We start from the raw sequence: 23,058 nt of genomic DNA, 5'->3' as shown, positions 1-23,058 counted from the left end.
TGTGAGCTCTGGTCTTGTCTGCCAAACTTACTTGGTTGCCACATCCTTGCTAACTTACTTTTAAAAGCACTAGCAATTGTAATTCCTCATACCACAGTTTGGTGCACTTATTTTAACTTTCGTTTTTTTAACTTTCTCTTTCCATCATCTTCACAGATTCTTGGCGTCATTCTGCCAAGTTCAGTATAAATCAATTATTCTTTCTTTCTCATGTCTCTGCACCAGTTTCCTATCCATGTCAATAGTTGGATATAATTCCATGGACTCTAATTGTTGTTAACTGTCTGTCTTTTTTGGAGAATGATCATAAATGTCTCCTGGAATTCCACATAAAGTATTATCCATACAAATCTTAGTTGCTGAGTTGGTTACCTAAGAAGCTGATTCTTCATTAGTTAATTTAGTTTGTTTGTAAAACTGTTCATTGATTTTTCTTACAGATGTACCAGCTTACTGCATGACTCCGTGGAGTCTGAATTTTTTGTGATTGATGGGGATTCATTAATGATTGAACATGTACTAGACAGTGCTTTTCGCGAGGGGCAGAATTTGCACTTTTTCTATTTGGTGGAACGATTTTTGTTTGACATCACTCAAAAAGGAGCAAAATATGTAATTGTGTTCTTCAAGGTATGTGATGATTCTTCAACTAGTCAGAAGGAAAAAATGTGTAAAATTATATTTCTCAATGAGATGGGGGAAGGTGGTGCTGTTGTGGTTAATCTCCGTGGACAACTGATCCAGAGGGTCAATCGAATGCTTTGGACACATGGGTTCAAATTTGCTATGGCAGCTAGATTGGATTTATAAATATGGAATATGTGAATCTGTAATTGAGACCATGAAACTCTCAGTAATGTTGCAAGAACCCACCTGGTTCACTCCTTAAGATAAAGAAATCTGGTGTCCTTAATCAGGCCAGCACATGACTCCAGACCCACAGCAATGTGATTGACTTTGACTTTGACTTTGAACTGCTTCTGAAATGGCTAAGTAAGTCACTTAAGTGCAATTACCAATAATGACCACATCCCTTGGAAAAATAGATATTTGCTGAATTGGGTTTTGTCAATAGTACTTTACACTGAACAGGAGTAGCGTTTTAAATTGCTTTCTAGTATCTGTGGTTAGACTATAATAAATATAAAACCATATCATGGTGGCGCAAAATGTTGTGTGAAGATAACTTGAATCTTGAGGTTCTCCCAGTTAAAGAAAACTTGCATATTATAGTCCCTTTCATACATTTAAGACATCTCAAGGTACTTCATTGAGTCACTGCTGGCTCCAAAGCTAGAAATGCAATAGTTCATTTATTGATAGCCACGATTTCCACAAAGCAGTTTGTTGTGATGTTGATAGTCATAATGTCAAGTGAACTCCTCGGACCTTAAATTGGATGGTTAATATCTACCTGAGTGATAGCATGTCATCCAAACAACAGCTTCAGTAATGCAAAAATTAAAGTAATTATAATCTAGGTTGATATTTGGTATAGTATTTATTAATCAATCCTTTGGTCATGCTGTGACTTTGTTCTGGGCAGGTGGAGCCTGAACTCTAATCTTTTGATCTAGAATTATGTTATGTGCTCAATTCTTCGGCTGCAATAGAACTAAGACTAATTTAAAGGAAACCTTCAAGGACTTCTGTCAGTTAATTCCATCCAATTTAGTGTTTATACCCATTTTAAATATGGGCACCTATCTTGATAGTTGTCTCTGATCTATGCATAGACCTTCAAACTCGTCTTAACATCTCAATGTGCTGGAATTGACAACTAGCTTTCTTATAACTGGGGAAAGCAGGGGAGCAATCTGTCTGAAATCAGTTTTGGTTGTAATATTGCAGACCTTCTGTTTTACTTGATTTAATCCATTTCAAGATACATTGCCTGTATCTTCCTAGTGAATAGTTCCTATACACAATACATTATTTTCTGTTCAACCTTGCTTGACGTTTTGTGGTTCTCACTGTTTCACTAGTTTATTCTTATTGTGATACTTGGTGGATCTTTGTCATTATTTTTAGACTCTGCTAATAATTTTTTTTACTCTAAGGCAATTCGTCCAATTTGCTTACTCTGTTCAAATGTTTCTGCTTTTTCCGGGGGACTTGTGCACATACCTCACGTTGGCTTTCATGAGTTTGAGGTTTCCTTTCTTTTTCAGTTTACATTTGATTCATTTTGAGTCACATTTAGTTATTCTGCACAGGTTGCTTTATTTTAGAGCAGAATTTATCCTATGTGTTCTGCATCATTCCTTCAAGGATGTTTCAGTTGGTACTCTGCTGTGTCATTGCGCATCCCATCTTTGTCCATTTGTTCCAGTGGTTCCCTCATTTCTTTAAGATTATTTTTAATATTATATTTCTAACTTGAGGTTTTGAGGTGTTTATAACTTCCAGTTCACATTATGCTTTGTTAGACTGTTGTTACCAATGACTGAAACTTTTGTTTGGAGGCTGTTTGAGCAATTAGCATAGTTTATATGATCAAAAACTACCTTTTCTATGAAATTACTTTTCTGCTTTTCAGGTGGTAAATCTCAGCAATCTTACTAAGATGACACAGTGGAACAGGGGTGATAATAATGCAAAGGGATGAAGGAAAAAGACATTCCATTGCAGATCAGGGAACAGTTCATTTTCTTTGCACATGGAAACTAGCTAGCCAACCATTTCACTCTGCCCTGATCTATCATCTTTACACAAAGATGCCCGAGTGTTCAGTGTGTGACAGTGCTGAAAAGAATGTACTAACTAGGAGCAGGAGTAAACGATTCAGTCCCTTGAGCCTGCTCTGCTATTTGATATGATCATGGCTGATCTTGTTTCAGCCTCAACTCCACTATTCTGTCCACTCTCCATAACCTTCTAACCCATTATTATTGAACAATGTCTGTCTCCTTGTGTTCACTATGTCTAGCATCAACTGCACTCTGAGGTAGTGAATTCCACAGATTGCCAACTCTGAGTGAAGTAACTTATCGTCATCTATTTTAAATCTGCTACCCTTTTCAGAAAACTGACACAAAAACAGAAGTTGCTGGAAAAGCTAAACAGGTCTGGCAGCACCTGTGAAGAGAAATCAAAATTAACATTTTGGATCTGGTGACCTGCCCTCAGAAACTGATGGTTGTTAGGAAAATGTTGGTTTATATGTAGCAGATGGGAAGGGGTAAGGAGTAAACAATAGGTGCGGTTAGAGCCCAAAGAGAGAGAAGAATAGTTGGACAGACAAAAGGAGTAGGTAGTGATCTGGCTAGGAGGGTGGATAGAGTCATAGAGATGTACAGCATGGAACCAGACCCTTTGGTCCAACCCGTCCATACCGACCAGATATCCCAACCCTATCTAGTCCCACCTACCAGCACCCGGCCCATATCCCTCCAAACCCTTCCTATTCATATACCCATCCAAATGCCTCTTAAATGTTGCAATTGTACCAGCCTCCACCACATCCTCTGGCAGCTCATTCAATACCTGTACCACCCTCTGTGTGAACAAGTTGCCCCATAGGTCTCTTTTTATATCTTTCCCCTTTCACCCTAAACCTATTCCCTCTAGTTCTGGACTCCCCGACCCCAGGGGAAATACTTTGTTTATTTAACCTATCCGTGCCCCTCATAATTTTGTAAACCTCTATAAGGTCACCCCTCAGCCTCCGAGGCTCCAGGGAAAACAGACCCAGCCTGTTCAGCCTCTTCATATAGCTCAAATCCTTCAACCCTAGCAACAACCTTGTAAATCTTTTCTGAACCCTTTCAAGTTTCACAACATCTTTCCAATAGGAAGGAGACCAGAATTGCACGCAGTATTCCAACAATGGCCGAATCAATGTTCAGTACAGCCGCAACATGACCTCCCAACTCCTGTACCAATAAAAGAAAGCATACCAAATGCCACCTTCACTATGCTATCTACCTGTGACGCCACTTTCAAGGAGTTATGAGCCTGCACTCCAAGGTCTCTTTGTTCAACAGTACTCCCTAGGACCTTACCATTAAGTGTATAAGTCCTGCTCAGATTTGCTTTCCCAAAACGCAACACCTCGCATTTATCTGAATTAAACTCCATCTGTCACTCCTCAGCCCATTGGCCCATCTGGTCAAGATCCTGTTGTAATCTGAGGTAACCCTCTTTGCTGTCCACTACACCTCCAATTTTGGTGTCATCTGCAAACTTACTAACTGTACCTCTTATGCTCGCATTCAAATCATTTATGTAAATGACAAAAAGTAGAGGACTCAGCACCGTTCCTTGTGGTACTCCACTGGCCACAGGCCTCCAGTCTGGAAAAACAACCCTCCACCACCACCCTCTGTCTTCTACCTTTGAGCCAGTTCTGTATCCAAATGGCTAGTTCTCCCTGTATTCCATAAGATCTAACCTTGCTAATCAGCCTCCCTTGGGGAACCTTGTCGAATGCCTTACTGAAGTCCATATAGATCACGTCTACTGCTCTGCCCTCATCAATCCTCTGCTACTTCAAAAAACTCAATCAAGTTTGTGAGACATGATTTCCCACACACAAAGCCATGTTGACTATCCCTAATCAATCCTAGCTGTTATTGGAGACTGTCAGTGGTTGTAACATTCTGTACCAGTCTCCATACATAGCTGTTCACCCTCTTTAGGTGGATTGTGATCCACACCTTTGTCTGTCTAACTGTTCTTCTCTCTCTTTGAGCTTTATCCCTACCTATCATTGTACCGACCCCTCTGAACTGCCTGCAATACAACTGTGTCCCAACAAAATTGTACACAGTACTCCAGAATGGGTAATGCCGTGGACAGTTGCACCAATATTTCCTTCCTTTTAAAATCTCTTCCTTTCACAATGAATGCCAAAATTCCATTTGTCTTCCTTTATTATCTGCTATAACTGCATACTAATTTTCTGTGCATCATGCATGAAGATAGCTGGATCCCTCTGCTGTGAAGCACACTAAGGTTTCTCTCTATTTAAATTATGAGTTACCTTTGTATTCTCTGGCCAAAATGGATAGCTTCACAATTATTATACTTATGTTCAACAGATCATTGCCAGTTAGGAAATGTGGTTTTAAAACACTTCTAAATTGTACCAAGAGGATTGATGAGGGAAGAGCGGTGGATGTGATCTATACGGACTTCACTGAGGCATTTGGCAAGGTTCCTCATGGTAGACTGGTGAGCAAGGTTAGTTCTCGAACAATACAGGTAGTACTAGCCATTTGAATACAAAACTAGCTCGAAGGTAGGAGACCTAGGGTGGTTGTGGAGTGTTGCCTTTCAAACTGGAGGCAAATGACTAATGGTATGCCACAAGGATTGGTACTGGGTCCACTGCTTTTCATATTTATATAATTGATTTGGATGTGATTGTAGGATGTACAGCTAGTAAGTTTGCAGATGTCACCAAAATTGGAGGTATAGTGGATAGTGAGCATAGTTACCTCAGTACAATGGATCTTAATCAGATGGGCCAGTGGGCCTTGGAGTTGCAGATAGTGTAATTTAGATAAATGTGAGGTGCTGCATTTTGGTAAGGTAAATCAGAGCGGAATTTATTCACTTAATGCTAAGTTCCTAGGGAGGTTACCACGAAGGACTCTCCTTCTGAACATCTCCCCTCACCTGAAGCATGATGACCCTTGGGTGTGTCTGTTTAGTTCATTTGTGGGATGTGGGTGTCACTGGCCGGTCAGCATTTATTGTCTATCCCTCGTTGCCCTTGGGAAGGTGGTGGTGAGCTGTCATCTGGAGCTCCTGAGGGTTCACCCACAGTGGCATTTAGGAGGGAATTCCAGGATCTTGACCTATTGATAAGTGAAGGTATGGTGATATATTTTGAAGTCAGGATGGTGAGTGGCTTGGAGGGGAACTTGAAGGTAGTGGTATTCCCATAAATCTGCTGCCCATGTCCTTCTCCATGGAAGTGATTGTGGTTTTGGAAGATGCTGTCTAAAGACCTTGGGTGAATGTCTGTGGTGCATCTTGCTGGCAGTACACACTAGTTAAACCACCTCCAGTTTTCTGTCTTTCGGAGAGCAGCCCTGTGGTCAAGGAGGACTATGGTGACTTTAGCTTTAGTTATAATAGATTTCAGTTACACTTACCAGTAACCAGTTTATAATTGAGTAAGGGGTAGCTGGGGGCAGGTTCCTAGAATGTGCACAGGATTGTTTCAACAGTATGTGTCGAATCCAGTGAGAAAGGACGCATTATTGGGCCTGGTCCTTGGAAATGATGTGGGCCAAGTGAATCAAATAAATCATGTATTTAGGAAACAATCATCATTGTGTCATAAGGCTCAGGATGATGATGAAGAATGATATGCAGTGATTCAGAGAGAGGAATCAACTGGGGTGATCTGACCTTAATGGGGCAAGAGCAGAGCTGGGCAAGATTGACTGGAGCATCATTAACTGAACAGTGGTCTACTTTCAAAGAGATTGGTTAGATACATGATTTCTTCCCTGAAGTGGGAAAAATAGGGTAAATATTTAGAGTTATCTATCTGATTGGCGAAAGGACAGATGTAAGACAGAAAATACAATTGAAAGCCAAAAGGAAAACCAAAGTTTAGAGGGGAGGTGAAGAAGCAAAAGGATTGGCAAAAAAGAATTGTGAGTAAAGACTGGCAGCTGATGTGAAGTGGAATTCCAAAGTAGTCATAATTGACAGTAGAGGAGAGGTAAAGGATGATTAGGGCCAATCAGAGACCGAGGGGTGATTTCAGGCAGGGTGTGTCTGAGCTCTGAAATTGATACTTTGCATCTATCTGCACAAAAGAGAAGGGGAAAACTCACTCATTAGAAGCATTAAAAAGTATAAACGAAGAAATCTTGGATAGATTGGTGCATAAAGTTAACGAGGCACTAGGACCAGATGAGATGATCAAATATCTTTGAAGGAGATGAGGGTAGAAGTTGCGGGTCACTGGTCATAATCATTTCGTCTGTCCTCTATTCTGGGAAGTTGCCAGAAGATTGGAGAATTGTAAAAATTATGGCCTATTTCAAGCAAGGTTATTGGGGTATTTCCAGCAATTATTCTTCAGTCAGTTTAGCATTGGTGATTAGGCTGCGTATAGAAGGAATTACTCGGGATAGAACTAGTAATTGCATGGAAAAATGGTGGGTTCATTAGAAAGAGTTGCCATAGATTTATGCAGGGGTCATATTTGACTGTCTTGCTCGAGGTTTTTGAAGAGGTAACAGTCTCGATGAGGGTAATACTGTTGATCTCGCAAATATTAATTTCCAGAAGGTGTTTGATACAGAGCCATGCAACAGACTTGAGGTAAGTTATGAATCAGAGTATAAGATGGACATGAGCAATGTAAATACAAAATTGACTGATGAAAAAGTAATGATCAATAGATTTCTTTTGCTGAAAGATTTGCAGTTGAGTTCAGCAGAGGTTGATATTGGGTCCTTTGCTCTTCCTGGTGAATATTAATGAACTGGAATTTGGTTTGCAGGGGACAGTTTCAAAGTTTGCAGAGGATATGAAACTTGGAAAATGTGTAAACTGAGAGGAGGGCAGTGTTTAACTTCAAAAGGACAGTGACCAGTTGGTATGGATGTTGAAGATAGCAGATGAGTTTCAATATAGAGAAGTGTGAGATGGTGCACTTCGGAAGGAAGAATATTGGCAATCAATATAAAATAGGGGCACAATTCTAAAGGGGGTGCAGGAGCAGAGGGACCACGGTGTGTGCATATGCACAATCATGTGAATATAGCAGGATAAATGGAGAAGTAGTCAAAGCATACAGTGCCCTTAATATTATTAATATGGTATAGAGTGTAAGAACAAGGAGCTGATATTGAATTTGTGCTAGACACTGGAGTATTGCGTGTGATCTGGGTGCCATGTTTTAAGAAAAATGAATGCATTGGAGAGAGTGGAGAAGTGATTTACAAGAATCCTTCCAGTTATGAGGATTGATTGAAGAAGTTGGAACTTCTTCATGAGCAAGCTGGATAGAGTAGGTCGGGAGAAGCTGTTCCCATTCATCCACAGCACAGGAATTCAGGGGCATTGATTTAAAATGATGTGCAAAGGAAGCAAGGGTAATGAATGAAAAAACTGCATTTCGTGGAGTATGGAATGTGCTGCATGAAATTTGGTGGGGCAGTTTAACTTGAGGTGTTCACCAGGACAGTGGGTGAGATTTTGGATGGAAGGTTAAGGTTACAAAGCAGAAAGGTAGCACTAGGTAATCTTGATTTGAAAGCTGTAGCAGTGGTATGATTCTGCTAAGTATGAATGTTGACCAGATGATTGGTGAGTTCTCCCCTTCTCTTCACCACCTATTACTGTCAGATTATCTCTTCCTAAAGAGATTTCTGATCCTGGTCTCTGCTGACGTTGCAGTTTTGCTCTGAAATGTGAGCTTGGTTTGTATGCTCAAGTCTGAGTGGGACTTGTCCACACACAGTCTAACTTAAAGGTAAGAGTTCTCCCAGAGTCAAGAATTGTACACTGAATGGACTTCAGTCTCTCATAGTTCTGGTGTTATGACATTCAGATTTTAATGCTTTTTTAATGTTTAGTGGTTTCACTGTGGCGTGTATATATATCAATCTAGCGAGCAACAGAAATGTAACCTCTCATGTACTGAATTTAAGGCTATTTGTCTGTATACTTTTTTAGGGGATTGAAATATCTCAATTTATAGGAATAATAAACTGGCCACTTGCATTTTCATATTGCTGAAGACAATTTTGTGGGAAGAAAAATATTTTGCTAAAATTATCTGGTGATTTATTTGTGGGATCTTACTGTGTTAAATTCACTGTCCAGACTTTTCCTCCTTTTATTGATTGCAAGCATTGTTAGCTATTCACTTCCCTTGAAGTCCGTGCTGCAGTCCATCCAGTATAGTTACATCCACAGTGCTGCTAAAAACGGAACTCTGAGAATTTGAACCAGTGAGAGAACATTGATATTGCTCCAAGTCAGGGTGGTACATGGAGAAAGTGAGATCAGAGCTGAAAATGTGTTGCTGGAAAAGCGCAGCAGGTCAGGCAGCATCCATCTGCAGATGCTGGAGATCAGAGCTGAAAATGTGTTGCTGGAAAAGCGCAGCAGGTCAGGCAGCATCCAACCTGCCTGACCTGCTGTGCTTTTCCAGCAACACATTTTCAGGGTGGTACATGGTTTGAATGTAAATTTGCAATTGATGGCATCCCTGTGTAACTGCTGTATTTTATGATGCTGCCAAAGGAGTCTTGGTGAATTGCATCAGTGCCTCTTTTTTTTCCATACACTGTTACTGCCCTATTAGTGATAAAGGGGATGAAGGTTAATGGTGGAAGATTGGGAGTTTTTCAAGCAGCAGTTTTTGTCCTGGTACAGGTCGAGTCTCATAAGTGTTTTTAAGTTGTATTTGTACTGGGAGGTGGGGAGTATTCTTTGCGTGACTTGTGGGTGCAGAGCAGGTTTTGGAGACTCACCTATTGAGAGATTTGCCACAGAATTCCTCACATCTAACCTGTTCTTGTCACCATTATTTGTATGATTTTTGTTTAGCCAGTGGTAACCCAAAGAAGAATATATTTGGATATTCCATGATAACAATTCCATAGGTGGACAAGAAGCGATGGTTAGATTTTCTCTTGCTGGAGATCGTCATTACCCTGTTACACTTCAAAGTTATTTCTTTTGACTTGGAAATTATTTAAGTGCAAAGTGGGACATGAAAGGTGCTGTATGGATGCAAGTTATTTGTTTGCTGTTTAGAAGGAAAGCATGATAATAAAAATTAAGCATTCTATTTCCTCTTAAAATTCGAGCTTTCATTATGGACAGTCATTTTTAAACATGGAAAATGTATGTTTATTAATTCTTATGTGCAAGGTGTATAAATCTAGCCTTTTTTTTGTTTGTAGGATGCTGAGTGTATGTGGGCTAGGAGTCCCTACCATCTTTCTTTGCGAACTTCATTAATTCTTCATCTGAAGAACAACACAGAAGCTCCAGTTTACACAGAATTTGTCAACTGCTTTTCTTCGAAATGGCAAGAGTTTTTGCAAGAAAAGTACCCATATTTCATAATGATCAGTGACAAAGCGTTCACGTTAGCTGACACGAGGGAGATATCCACCTACCTGTTGAAGATGTTCATTTTTCACACGCTAGGATGTGAAATAAATGTTGCAATGACCTCTGGCATGCATTCTGATGTTCGCAGACTTTATGGATACTACCTTAACAGTAAAGCAGTTGCTACAAAAAGCAGAAAGGTGATAATGTTAATGCTCAAGATTCTTATTGACAGTGAAGCTTATTTTTATTCAGTGAAAGGTGCTTGCGGAGCTTGTCGCTCCAGTTGAGACTGTTGAGTCAGTTGGGCCTTCTTTCCAGAGCCCAATAGTCCATATCTCCTGTAATGACCTCCACTCAGCACCTGCTCTCACCCGAAATTTTCATTTTGTTCTTAATTCTGTTTCCCCATGTGCAATCTACAACCTCCCCTTATCCATGTGATCCATCTGTGATCGGAATCTAGTGTCACCAGACTTTCCTTCACTTCCTGACCCCTACATTTGCTACCATTGTCAACAGTTCTCTTGCATGTGTGCTCCCCTTATCCCTCTGTCCTTGCAAACTGCTGCCCTGTTTTGATGCTCAATGTTGCAGAGTGAATATTTTCAAAAAATTGTTTTTTGAATGTGTGTGTTGCTGTCAAAACTGAAAAGTATTCTCCATTCCCAATTGCACTTGTCACCTCCAGAATTCACGTGTCCCTTTCCTGTATTCCACATTTGAATCCCTCCAGTTGGGTTTCCATCCTTGACACAATCCCAAACTGCCTCTTGCAACAGTAACAAGTAGCAGTAACAAATCATCACATATATAACTGATACGTATGTGATGAGGAGGAATAGCTCACTAACTCTTTTCTTATCAACAGTCTGAGGTTGACCCATGCTTTTACACCCTTGCTGCTGCATTTACCCACAAATAAGCTTTCAACAATATATCCATTCTATGACTCTTTTGATATTGTCCGTACGCAATGGCTTTTAGTTCATCAGATTTTGAAGCCCTGACCCACAACTTTATTTGCTAGATTATCCATTAATTCAGAACAATTGTGACAGATCTCCTGTATTTTATCCTCTATAATTGAAGCTCTCCTATTTTTGCCCTAACTTTATCCTAAATCCTATTCGTGCATTTTCCTTGGGCTTGCTGGCCTACATTAGCTACCAGTTAAGCAGCACCTCACTTCTAAAATTCTAATCTTGTTTCCAAATCCATCAAGGATTTGCCTGTCCCCTACACCTATAATCTCCCCCCGTTGTCACGATACTCTTTATCTGACCTCTTCAACATGCCCAAATTTAATTGCGCCATGAGTGACCATGCCTTCAGTTGGCTGCTCCCTAATTTTGGAATTTTCTCCTTAAATCTCTCTGTTGCTATTTCCTTTTTAAACATGCATCTAAAGACCTGCTTCTGTTCAAACCTATGTGCATTTGCTGTCCTATCTCCTGAAGTAACTGTCAAATCATGTTTTATAATACTATTGTGAAGTACTTTGGGGTACTGCGTAAATACAAAATATTGAAATATTTCATCCTTATGGTTAAAAATGTTATAATGTATGCCACATGTTATCAATTCGGAACAATGTTAACAAAGTGAAATATATTTAATCGTTTTCTCTATTTTTAGATCCAAAAAGCTATGGAACCTGCTCACCGGTCAATAGTGTCATTTTTATCTCAAAATCGCATAAGTAAGCAGTTCCTTGGAAGAGATCAAAATCACAAGAGCCTGTCAGAAGAGGTACTGACCAATTGTAAATTTTTTGCCAACTGTGTGAAGTTTGCACATTCTCCCCGTGTCTACGTGGGTTTCTTCCGGGTGCTCCGTTTTCCTCCACTGTCCAAAGATGTGCAGGTCAGGTGAATTGGCCATGCTAACTTGCCCATAGTGTTAGGTGCATTAGACAGAGGGAAATAGGTCTGGGTGGGTTACTCTTCAGAGGGTCGGTGTGGACTGGTTGGGCCGAAGGGCCTGTTTCCACACTGTAGGGAAGCTAATCTAAACTCGAAGAAATTTTTCGAAAATAAAATCATTTCTCAAGTGCAGGATCAAAAAATGTGTTTTAACAATGAAGCTTGTGTCACAGCTGTTAAATATAGAATAGAATTTCAATAATATTCATACAAAGTAAATTTCAGCTTATTCTATATTGTTAGGTGCAGTGGGACTTCGATCAGCTCAAGTGTTTGTGGCCAGATGGATCAGATATAAGGCGATCTGTCTGTGTTGTTTCTTGTTCTATGGCTCTGAAATGTTACATGCGCATGTTGAAAAATGAAGAAAACCATAAAGGGACAGAAACTGCTAACAGTAAGGTAAGTTATCCCTTGAGACTATTTAAGTACATTAAACACTTGCATTTCCTTCAGTGATTGGAACACATTGCCCTTTGCTTATCTATACTTTAACTTTGATCTAAAGTCATAACTGAACCTTTTACATAGCAGGTGTTCTTGGGTCTCCAGGGTGAAATTATGGACATGTCAAACCTAAAATGAACAGACTGATTGGCAAAATAGTTTATTGAATGAATCAGAATTTTGTTTCATACAAACACTGAAAGAACTAAGTAAAATTTGTTCAATATTGATGTTGCCTTCCTGCTTCGGTATAAATTATACCAGCAATTAGACTTTGCAAATAATCAGCATTTTGCAATCGACATGACATCTAATCATTGGGGAAAGGAAGGGATGAATTGGAAAAGTTGGTTGAAGGATGGGGTCCCTGAACACTTGTCACCTAACAGAAATTCTAGTTCTTTCAAAACATTAATTCTTGTTCAGTGGTGAGATAATATACTCTTTAGCGGACTGAAAATAAGCACTATGCTCAGTGCAACCATGAGACTATTGATGATTTGCTGAGATTATCCATCAGTCACTCTATCCATTCTGTCCAGCATCATTGTAATGTGCTGAATTGTCCATTGACTACTGTAGTTGGCATGGATTCATTAAAGAACTCTGTTTATGTCAGAGTTGTTGCAGCTGCTAATCAGGTGAAGTTTTTCCAAGAATGTTCTGTGACCAGCTGAAATATATTTACTACATTCCTTATGGAATTCTGGCTAACCATTTTTATTTACATCATCTCTAACATAAAACAAAAAGTGCCAAGTTGCTTCAGATGTGAGGAAATTGGTGCCAGATTGAGGAAGAGGGGTGTTGAGAGAGATATGTAAACCTGGACTGAAGAGAGGGGTTTGGAGAAAATTCAAGTAGAAAAGAGAAATTGTTGGAGTGGGGGGGGTGGGGGGGGAAGGGGGAAGAGAGAGAAAGAGAAATACGAAAATAGTGGCAAATAGTAGTGAATGCTAGTGGCTGAGGAGACAGCTTCCAATGATGGAGCAAAGAAAATGGATGGGTTTTGTATAGGTGTATCAATGGAATGGAGAGATTAGAGTCTGAATTTATAGGGTTGAGTTTAATGGATGGATGGAGGTAATATCTATGGGAGAATCTCTAATGGCAGAAATTCTAAATGAGGTGAGGGTGAGGGATAAAGCTTTCTGTGACTTGAAGTTAATAGAGGATGGAAGCTTTCGAAGAGATCGTTGGCGAATGTGGAATCTGCAAGGGACAGAGACTGCTATTAAAGTTGCATTGACTAATAGCCCAACACCAACAGTACCATGTACTATGTTACAAGTAGAACACTGAGAAGTAGAGTTTGAAGACAGACATTTAATAATCCTTAATTTATATGAAATTTGCAAACTTGTGTTATTCAGGGTTGCAAGATGAAGCCATCTTTAGGATGAGAATGTGATCAAACACACTGCTCATTTGGATGCTGAGGGGTGACCTTATGGAGGTTTATAAAATCATGAGGGGCATGGATAGGATAAATAGACAAATTCTCCCCCTGGTCTGGGCGAGTCCAGAACAAGAGGGTGTAGGTTTAGGGGGAGAAGGGAAAGATATGAGAGACCTAAGGGGCAACGTTTTCACGCAGAGGGTGTTACATATATGGAATGAGCTGCCAGAGGAAGTGGTGGAGGCTAATATATTTACAACATTTAAAAGGCATCTGGGTGGGTATATGAATAAGAAGGGTTTGGAGGGATATGGGCTGGGTGCTGGCAGTGAGATTAGATTGGGTTGGGATATCTGGTCGGCATGGATGAGTTGGACCGAAGGGTCTGTTTCTGTGCTGTATATCTGACTCTGTTGGCTGGAATTTTGTGTACTTTAGCTGAAGGTCAATGAATTGTGTGCTGTTATTAATGGACTGAGAGAGAACCTGATCATTTCACTGAGCAGAAATTTGGTAGGATGAAGTATTATCACATTGGAATTTGGACTTGCGTGCCTCATGATATTTCTGAACCAAAGGCAAATGATATGCAGATAGTTTGGACTGCAGTTTGGAGTAATTTCGATGATTCTTCCAGGTCTTGATATTACTTTCATTTTTCTACAATAAAAGAAATGTCAATTATACTGTCTAAGGAATCTCCTGAAGAAACTGAATTTTAATGCAAACCAATTGTTTAGATCATTTGAGTCCTACAGCACAGAAACAGACCCTTCAGCCCAACCAGTCCATGCCGAATATAAACTCAAACTAAACTAGTCACACCTGCCTTCTGCTGGCCCACATCTTTTCAAACCTTTCCTATTCATGTGCGTATGAATAATTACAATGCATGTGAACTAGTTTTTCTTTCTACTTAGTTTCTTCTGTATATCTGTTATTTCAAATGCAGACAGGTACTTAAGTCGGCATGCATCTAAACATGTTACTGAGAATTACTGTCATTGTAAATATATATTGATATAAATGCAGTTATTTGGCAGAAGTAAAACATTGTGTTTTTGTAGAATCAGAAGGGTGACAGTTAGCCCCTCATGCCACGTTCGCCATTCTCGATCATGGCTATTTATCTGCCTGAATGCGAAAATGCTGTGCTACCTGCATATACCTTGATGTCGTTGGAAATTGAAATTGAATCTATTTGAACTTAATAACTGAAGGCTCTGGGATAAAGAATTCCAAATATTCACGACTGTTTGACCGAAGAGGTTCCTCTTCATCTCAGTCCTAAATAACCTCCCTTCTATTGTGTCTGTTTACCTTATTTGTAGACCTGTCAACAGGAGGGAGCATTCATTTTGCTTCTAATGTATAAGACAAAGGAGCAAAAGTAGGTCAGGCTCTGCTTTGTAATCTCATTTGTTTTGCTGATCTTTTTCTTTTTCTATACCTATAGAAGCTTTGACATTCATTGCAAGTCTTTGCTATTTTGAATCATTCGGATTTTCTTTATTAACTTCTTGTTTCTCTTTTGCTGAATTCCGAAGTTCTCCCATTTCTCAGGCTAGCAGCTATTTTTCTGACAATGCTATAACCCTCCTTTGACCTAATATTATCTTTAACTTCATTTGTTCGTCGTGTTGCTTTTCTTCCTTGGGTGTTTTATGCCTTATAAGTGTGTACATTTTTTTGAAAACCAGGTATTTTTAAAATGTTAACTACTTAATGACTCTGTCTACATTCGAATCTTTTAATGTAGTTTTGCAGTCCACCACATGCCAACATCATCATCCAACCTTTGTAATTGCACTTAATTAGATTTAAGACCATAGTTTAAGATGAACTGCAAAACTCTTAAAATGCTCACTGTTCCCTAAAGGTCCATTTCCAACAAGATTATTCATTTTCTGTTTTTTTGATGAATAATACTAAACCTAAAAACTTGAGTCCTGGCTAGTTCGTTTTAACATTTTGCTCCAAAATCTCAAACATTCTGGGATTTATTTCCTAATGGCATTGGTGTTGATTAGGTTAACTCACCTGCGTATAGATTAAAGTAACCCATGATTACTGTATTTTCTTTTCCAGGTGCACCTCTGATCAGCTGATTTACACCATGACCTATATTACCACTACTGTTAGCTCGATATAACCTTACCTGCTAATGTTTGTTTCCTCTTGCTATTTCTTGGCTCCACCCCCACAGTCAACATCCTATTCTTCAGATTGGCGATACTATCTCAGCAATATGTTGATCCCACTGCTTTATCAGCACCACTTCACCACCTATTACCTTTCTTCACTATCCTTCTGAAATGCCAAGTAAACATCTAATGTTCAGCTTGCATGCAGAGAATATTATTCCTGGGCCTGTGACCTGGGTTCACTATCACCTAAGCACAGTGAATATTAGATGATCAGGCAGAAATCTGTAAACAGAACACAGTCGACTTTCCTTCTCTGTTATGTCTGAATGTTTCATGTTTAGTTCCAGCTTGAAAAATTAGCTTTATTGTGAATGTTTTTGAATAAATTTGCTTGCACTTTTTTCTTCCTCTAAGCTTTGACTGTCTTGAAACTTCAGTCAATCTGCACAAAAGCTTTGATAACTGAATGTCAAGGTGTTATTCACCTCCAGGAAGATGGCCACCCATTCTGGGCTGATGTAAAGCAGAGTTACTGAACAGACTTTGGGAAAGGAATGCTGGATCATTTCTTTCCCCATTTGTAATCTAGAAATGCTGAGTTTAATTGTATGTTATACTCTGGTTAAAGGTATATTTTCACTCAAATTTACACAAATTAAAGTTGCTGCTGCTTTCAGAATAATATTTAAGATGTGCATTCATACCATCTGAGCTTAAGCTTGCATTTTTAGTTGTGGTCCATTAATCAGAATTCTAATAATGCTTATCTATTCTTGATGTTTTAATCATTTCTCTGTGTTACCTTTAATTTTAGGTGTACAAATTATTGTTGAACAGTGTTGGGATCTAATATTGAGTGACAACAAGCTCCTGGATATTATAATTCTTATATTATAATCAAACCTTTTGATCAACATTTTTTTAATTCAAATAAGCACTTCAAGACTTTGCATTATTTAGATCAGTATTGTCCACTGGAAATTACTGATTGACCACAAATATGGCTATCACGATCTATTTTAGTCTGTTGCTATCAGCTTACATGTGCTTGTGTACGTGTGCATAGCAAACATTTACTGACATTTGTGGACTTTCAGTAACCAAGGGATTAAAGGGCTCATAATGATCACAAAGCACTCGCACTTTGTATCCTGATGTTTTAACAAGTGGGTTAAAATACTCATGTACATACTGAGAAAGAAGTATTGCAGTCAGCTGCACGTTAATGGTTCAATGGTAAATTAGAAAAGGCAATTAGCAACAGTATAACTGGCCACATGTAGCTAATATATTAGATGACACCGACCTAGAAGAAAGTGACTTTTCATTTTTGCAGATTAGGTTTAGTGAAATTCTGGGCCTTGATGAATTTTTGCAATCTGGAGTTAGACTGTCCTTCCATAAGGATTATCACGGTGTTTAAATACTTCAAGTCGCATTTTTTGCATAGATTGCTGCACCCCTTGGTTTTTAATGTAAGCTTTGTCATGTTTTTGATCCTTTTATGGTATTTTTAGCTGCTTTTCCATTTAGTATGTGATTTGGATGTTTCTCGTATTGTTGAGGTGATCTCTTATTCAAAGTTATGTAGGTATGGTCTTGTTGCTTTGTTACCATGATGTTTGCTTCCTAGCACCAACATTTTTGTATCTTCCTTTTTATCTCTTTATTAATAGTTTTGTCTTCTGTAAGAATTAATTTACAAACTTGGTAGTATGCAAAGACGTGCTTAATGTACGCTGATTATCTTATGTTTGCTCCTTGAATGTCACAGGCAAAGGATGAAAGTTTAACATTTCAAGAGGCAGCAGACATTTGCCGAATATATTGTGCACATGTGGCCTTAATGTGTCACTTACCATTGACCAAACGAGCCCACAAGAACATCAGTATAAAATGGGCAAAACAAGCCTCCAATTTTCTGCAGTTGGTAAGGACAAAAACATGTTAAATAGATTTCAAAATTAGTAAGTTATAGTAATAATGGCATAATAAATGCCATGGTTATGAATTTTTAATGTCGTCACAGGATGTAGGTGTAGCTTGCAAAAGCCTGCATTTATTGCCCATTCGTAGTTACCTTTGATTTAAGTTGCATGGTAGGCCACTTCACAGGGCAGTTGAGTCAGCTTTATTGCAGTGGTGTCTGAAATTGCAAGTAGGCCAGAACAGGTAAGGATGGGAAAAGTTCTTCCATAAAGGGTGTTATTGAACCAGATGGATATTTGCAAAAAATGAACAGTGATTAGACTAGCTTTTTATTTTCCAGATTTGCATTCAGTTAACACCTTACCATCTGACGTGTCGGGAATCGAATTATCTGCCAAGGTGTTGGTAAAGTGGATCAACTGTTCAATCTCCTCGTGCTCCCACGAGGAGGTTGAACAGTTCCTCCATTTTACCAACACCTTCCACTCCGACCTCAAATTTACCTGGACCGTCTCAGACTCCTCCCTCCCCTTCCTAGACCTCTTCATTTCTATCTCGGACGACCAAATCAACACGGACATTTACTATAAACCGACCGACTCCCACAGCTATCTAGACTACACCTCTCCCACCCTGCCCCCTGTAAAAACGCCATCCCATATTCCCAATTCCTTCGTCTCTGCCGCATCTGCTCCCAGGAGGACCAGTTCCAATACTGAACAACCCAGATGGCCTCCTCCTTCAAAGACCGCAACTTCTCCCCCCCCAGACGTGCTCGATGATGCTCTCCACTGCATCATCTCCTCTGCCCTTGAGCCCTGCCCCTCCAATTGCCACCAGGACAGAACCACACTGGTCCTCACCTACCACCCCACCAACCTCCAGATTACATCATATCATCCGTCATTTCCACCACCTCCAAACGGACCCCACCACCAGGGATATATTTCCCTGCCCTCCCCTATCAGCATTCCGAAAAGACCACTCCCTTCATGACTCCCTCATCAGGTCCACACCCCCCACCAACCCTACCTCCACTCCCGGCACCTTCCCATGCAACCGCAGGAAATGCAAAACTTGCGCCCACACCTCCCCCCTTACTTCCCTCCAAGGCCCCAAGGGATCCTTCCATAATCGCCACAAATTCACCTGCACCACCGCACACATCATTTACTGCATCCGCTGCACTCGATGTGGCCTCCTCTATATTGGGGAGACAGGCCGCCTACTTGCGGAACGTTTCAGAGAACACCTCTGGGATACCCGGACCAACCAACCCAACCACCCCATGGCTCAACACTTCAACTCCCCCTCCCACTCCACCAAGGACATGCAGGTCCTTGGACTCCTCCGCTGCCAGACCATAGCAACAAGACGGCTGGAGGAAGAGTGCCTCATCTTCCGCCTAGGAACCTTCCAGCCACAAGGGGTGAACTCAGATTTCTCCAGTTTCCTCATTTCCCCTCCCCCCACCTTATCTCAGTCGAATTCCTCAAACTCAGCTCCACCTTCCTAACTTGCAATCTTCTTCCTGACCTCTCTGCCCCCACCTCGGCCTATCACCCTCACCTTAACCTCCTTCCACCTATCGTGTTTCCAACGCCCCTCCCCCAAGTCACTCCTCCCTACCTTTTATCTTAGCCTGCTTGGCACACTCTCCTCGGTCCTGAAGAAGGGCTGATGTCCGAAACGTCGATTCTCCTGCTACTTGGATGCTGCCTGACCTGCTGCATTTTTCCAACAACACATTGTCAGCTCTGATCTCCAGCATCTGCAGTCCTCACTTTCTCCTAGAACACTGGATTACTAGTCCAGGTCCACTGCCATGACATTGATGTCTCTGCATGCTTTGGGACATCTGTGGTTGAGAGCTGGCATTCAGATATGTTATCTGTCTTTCCTGCATAAATCAACCAAACGTGAATGATCTATAACTTAAATTTTGTTTAAAGGTTACATGTCTTTATTGCCTTTACTATCTATGATTTGGAGGAGCTGGTGTTGGACTGGGGTGGACTAAGTTAAAAATCACACAACATTAGTTTAACCCTGGCCGACCCACTGTCTCAGCCTGCTCCTGCCACACAGAGCTCCTCTCCACATACCTTGATGCTGTCCTATTGCCCATGGTCCAGGAACTCCTCACATATATTTGACACACCACCCATGCCCCCCTCCACCTCCACGACTTTCATTTCCCTGGCTCCCAACGCCTCACCTTCACCATGGACATCCAGTTCCTATATACCTCGATCTGCCATGAAGGCCTCCAAGACTTCTGTTTCTTCCTCACTCAGTGTCTCCAACAGTACCCCTCCACTGACACACTCATTTGTTTGGCTGAGCTGGTCCTCACCCTCAATTTCTCCTTTGAATCCTCCCACTTCCTCCAGATGAAAGGGATAGCCATGGACATTCACATGGACCCAAGCTATGCCTGTCCCTATGTCGGTAACGTGGAACAGTCAGTCTTCTGCAGTTACATTGGCACTATTCCCCACCTTTTCCTCTGCTGCATTGATGACTGTATTGGCACCACCTTGTGCTCCCACAAGGAGGTTGAACAGTTCACCAGCATATTCCACCCCGATCTTAAGTTCACCTGAACCATCTTGGACACCTCCCTACCCTTCCTGGGCTTCATCTCCCATCAATGATGACTGACTCAACACGGACGTCTGCTACAAATCCATCGACTCCCACAGCTACCTGAACTGCACCTCGTCCCAACCTGCCTCCTGTAAAAATCCTATCCCTTATTCCACCATAGAACACACCAGATGTCCGCCTTTAAAGAACTGGAATTTCCCCTTCTTTGTGGTTGATGATGCCCACCCCTTCTGCCCTCAAACCCCACCCCTCCAACCACAATAAGGATAGAACCCCATCTCTGAGTACGGTGCATCATTCTCCGTCATTTCCATGACTTAAAAATGGACCCTACCACCAGAGGTATATTTCCCTTCCCACCCCTATCCACTTTGCTTAAAGACCATTCCATCCCTGAATCCCTTGTCAGGTCCACGCTTCCACCACACCACCACCACTATTGCAGGAATTGTAAAATCAGCGCCCACACCTCTCCGGGCAGGAGCCTTCCACGTTCAGAGTTTTAACCTGCACTTCCACACCTCATTTACTGTTGCTCCCAATGCTGTTTCCTCTACATTGGAGAGACCGGATGCCTACTTGCAGAATGCTTCAGACAACATCTCTGGGGCCCCACACCAACCAACCCGACTGCCACACCCTAACCACCCGACGCCAGGAGGAAGAATGCCTCATCTTCCACCTTGGAACCTTCTAACCACATGGCTTCAATGTGGACTTCACTCATTTCCTCATTTCCCCCCCCCCACCTTATGCCCATTCCAACCTTCCAATTTGGCATCGCCCCTGTGACCTGTCCTACATGACCATCTTCCTTTACCCCTATCTGCTCCACATTCCTCTCTGACCTATCACCATAACCCCCATCTCCATTGGCCTAACACACTGTTTATGACTGGTTCTGTTTCTAAAGTGGAATTTACACAATATTACATGCGTTGACTGCCTGTAGGTAGTGCATTTTTTTATAGATACATTCCATTTTGCTCAAACACAAATTTGCCCCATTAACTTGCGTGTTCAGGTACAGGAGAGACAGTGTGTTTGGGAGAGTGTTTGCATATGTACAAGCTTGAAAAAGTGTGAGAGCGCGCGAGAGATGGGGTGTCAGCCTGTGAGAGGATGTGGGTGGGTGTGTCTGTGGTGTAATGGGGTCACCTGTGGTATGAAGTGAACCTAAGGTCCTGGTTCAGGCCACCCACATGGGTACCGAACTTGGCTAGTGGCCTCCGCTTGGCCACTTTGCATTGTTGCTTGTCCCGAAGTCCGTTTGGAGGATGGTCACCTAAAGGTGCGAAGCCTAATGTCCCTGACTGCTGAAGTGTTCCCCGATTGTGAGGGAATGCCCTTTCCTGGTGATCGTTGTACTCTCTCACTTGTGCAGATCCTCTCTCGCGCTCGCGCTCTCTCAGGTATGTACACACACTTGCATACACTCTCTGTCTCTCTGGCACGTGTAAACATGCGTTTATGGGGTGAATTTGTATTTATAGAATTATATTTGCAGATACATTCTGTTTTCCTCAACACTTCACCACTGATTCCCAGTACCAGGAGCGCTGTGTACCATCTACAAGATGTACTGCAGTGACTGACATGGGCTCCTTCAGCGACCCCTTCCAAGCCAATGAATTCTACCGAGAAGAACAAGACTTGCAAATGGACTCAACCTCTACGTTATCCAAACTACATATCATCCTTACTTGGAATTATATCACTTTGTTGTCATTAGGTCAAAATCCTGGCACACCATTGCTATCTGATTCGTGTACCCCTATGCATTAATGTACTTCAGGATCCTTTAACAGGCCTTTGACAGTTACTCAGATACTTTTTGGAAGATGTTGTGCTGATTGAATATTGGCAGTCTTACTCCTGAATTGGGTATACTTTGTCGATTTTGTTTTGGTAAAATAAGTATATCCCATACAAATGGATCTCTGCATTTCTGAACAGTATTATAAAGTGTTCTTTGCATGCTGTCTGTTTATAAGTGTTTTAACTTAAATATGATGCACTAAGTGTATGAACAGAATAAGAATGTTAGATACTGAAATTTCAGCAGTAGAATCCAAATTTAAATCCACCCTAACGAATGAATGAAGATGTCTTAGTCTTCACTTGGGAGAGTCAGTTGAGTTACTTCTGAAATCTGCCTAATTTAGCAATCTCCATTGGACCCCACAAAATAACTCTGGCCTTTTGAATGTATAGAACCAGTCTTTAAAATGGTAAGTGCTAATTCCTAGCAAAGCATTAGGAACAATATTTACACCACGAACAGGTGGCTTTGTTTAAAATTAGGAACGATGGGCATATTACACTTTTTCACATTTTCAAAACTTCGTTCACAGCTTAATATGAATGAGCATTTAGTCCTAAAGAACCTTGACATCACAAAGAGCTCGAGAAGTGACCTGGTGCATTTATGTGACTTGAGTGATAGACTACTATTAACAAGATTGGCAGTTGGTTGCAGCACAATGACAGATCGTGCAGGTAATCTTTTTGAAAGAGGACAAATTACCTATTTACTTTGTTTGCTTGATTTTTGTAGTTT

General features: G+C 40.9%; 1 protein-coding gene across 1 annotated transcript in view; it reads left to right on the top strand.

The window, feature by feature from the left end:
* Positions 1 to 23,058, top strand: part of LOC132816867 (probable ATP-dependent RNA helicase DDX60) — a 95,444-nt gene that overhangs the window by 8,808 nt on the left and 63,578 nt on the right. The window contains exons 3-8 of the mRNA XM_060826859.1: positions 441 to 630; positions 9,888 to 10,241; positions 11,680 to 11,793; positions 12,210 to 12,368; positions 17,734 to 17,889; positions 22,853 to 22,997. Of these exons, the coding sequence (XP_060682842.1) occupies positions 441 to 630; positions 9,888 to 10,241; positions 11,680 to 11,793; positions 12,210 to 12,368; positions 17,734 to 17,889; positions 22,853 to 22,997 (1,118 nt within the window). The remainder of the gene's footprint in view (positions 1 to 440; positions 631 to 9,887; positions 10,242 to 11,679; positions 11,794 to 12,209; positions 12,369 to 17,733; positions 17,890 to 22,852; positions 22,998 to 23,058) is intronic.

The sequence above is a fragment of the Hemiscyllium ocellatum genome, chromosome 1 (genome assembly GCF_020745735.1).
Source record: "Hemiscyllium ocellatum isolate sHemOce1 chromosome 1, sHemOce1.pat.X.cur, whole genome shotgun sequence".
NCBI lineage: Eukaryota > Metazoa > Chordata > Chondrichthyes > Orectolobiformes > Hemiscylliidae > Hemiscyllium > Hemiscyllium ocellatum.
Note: the sequence above shows the minus strand (reverse complement) of the source record. Positions and strands in the feature narration are given on the sequence as shown.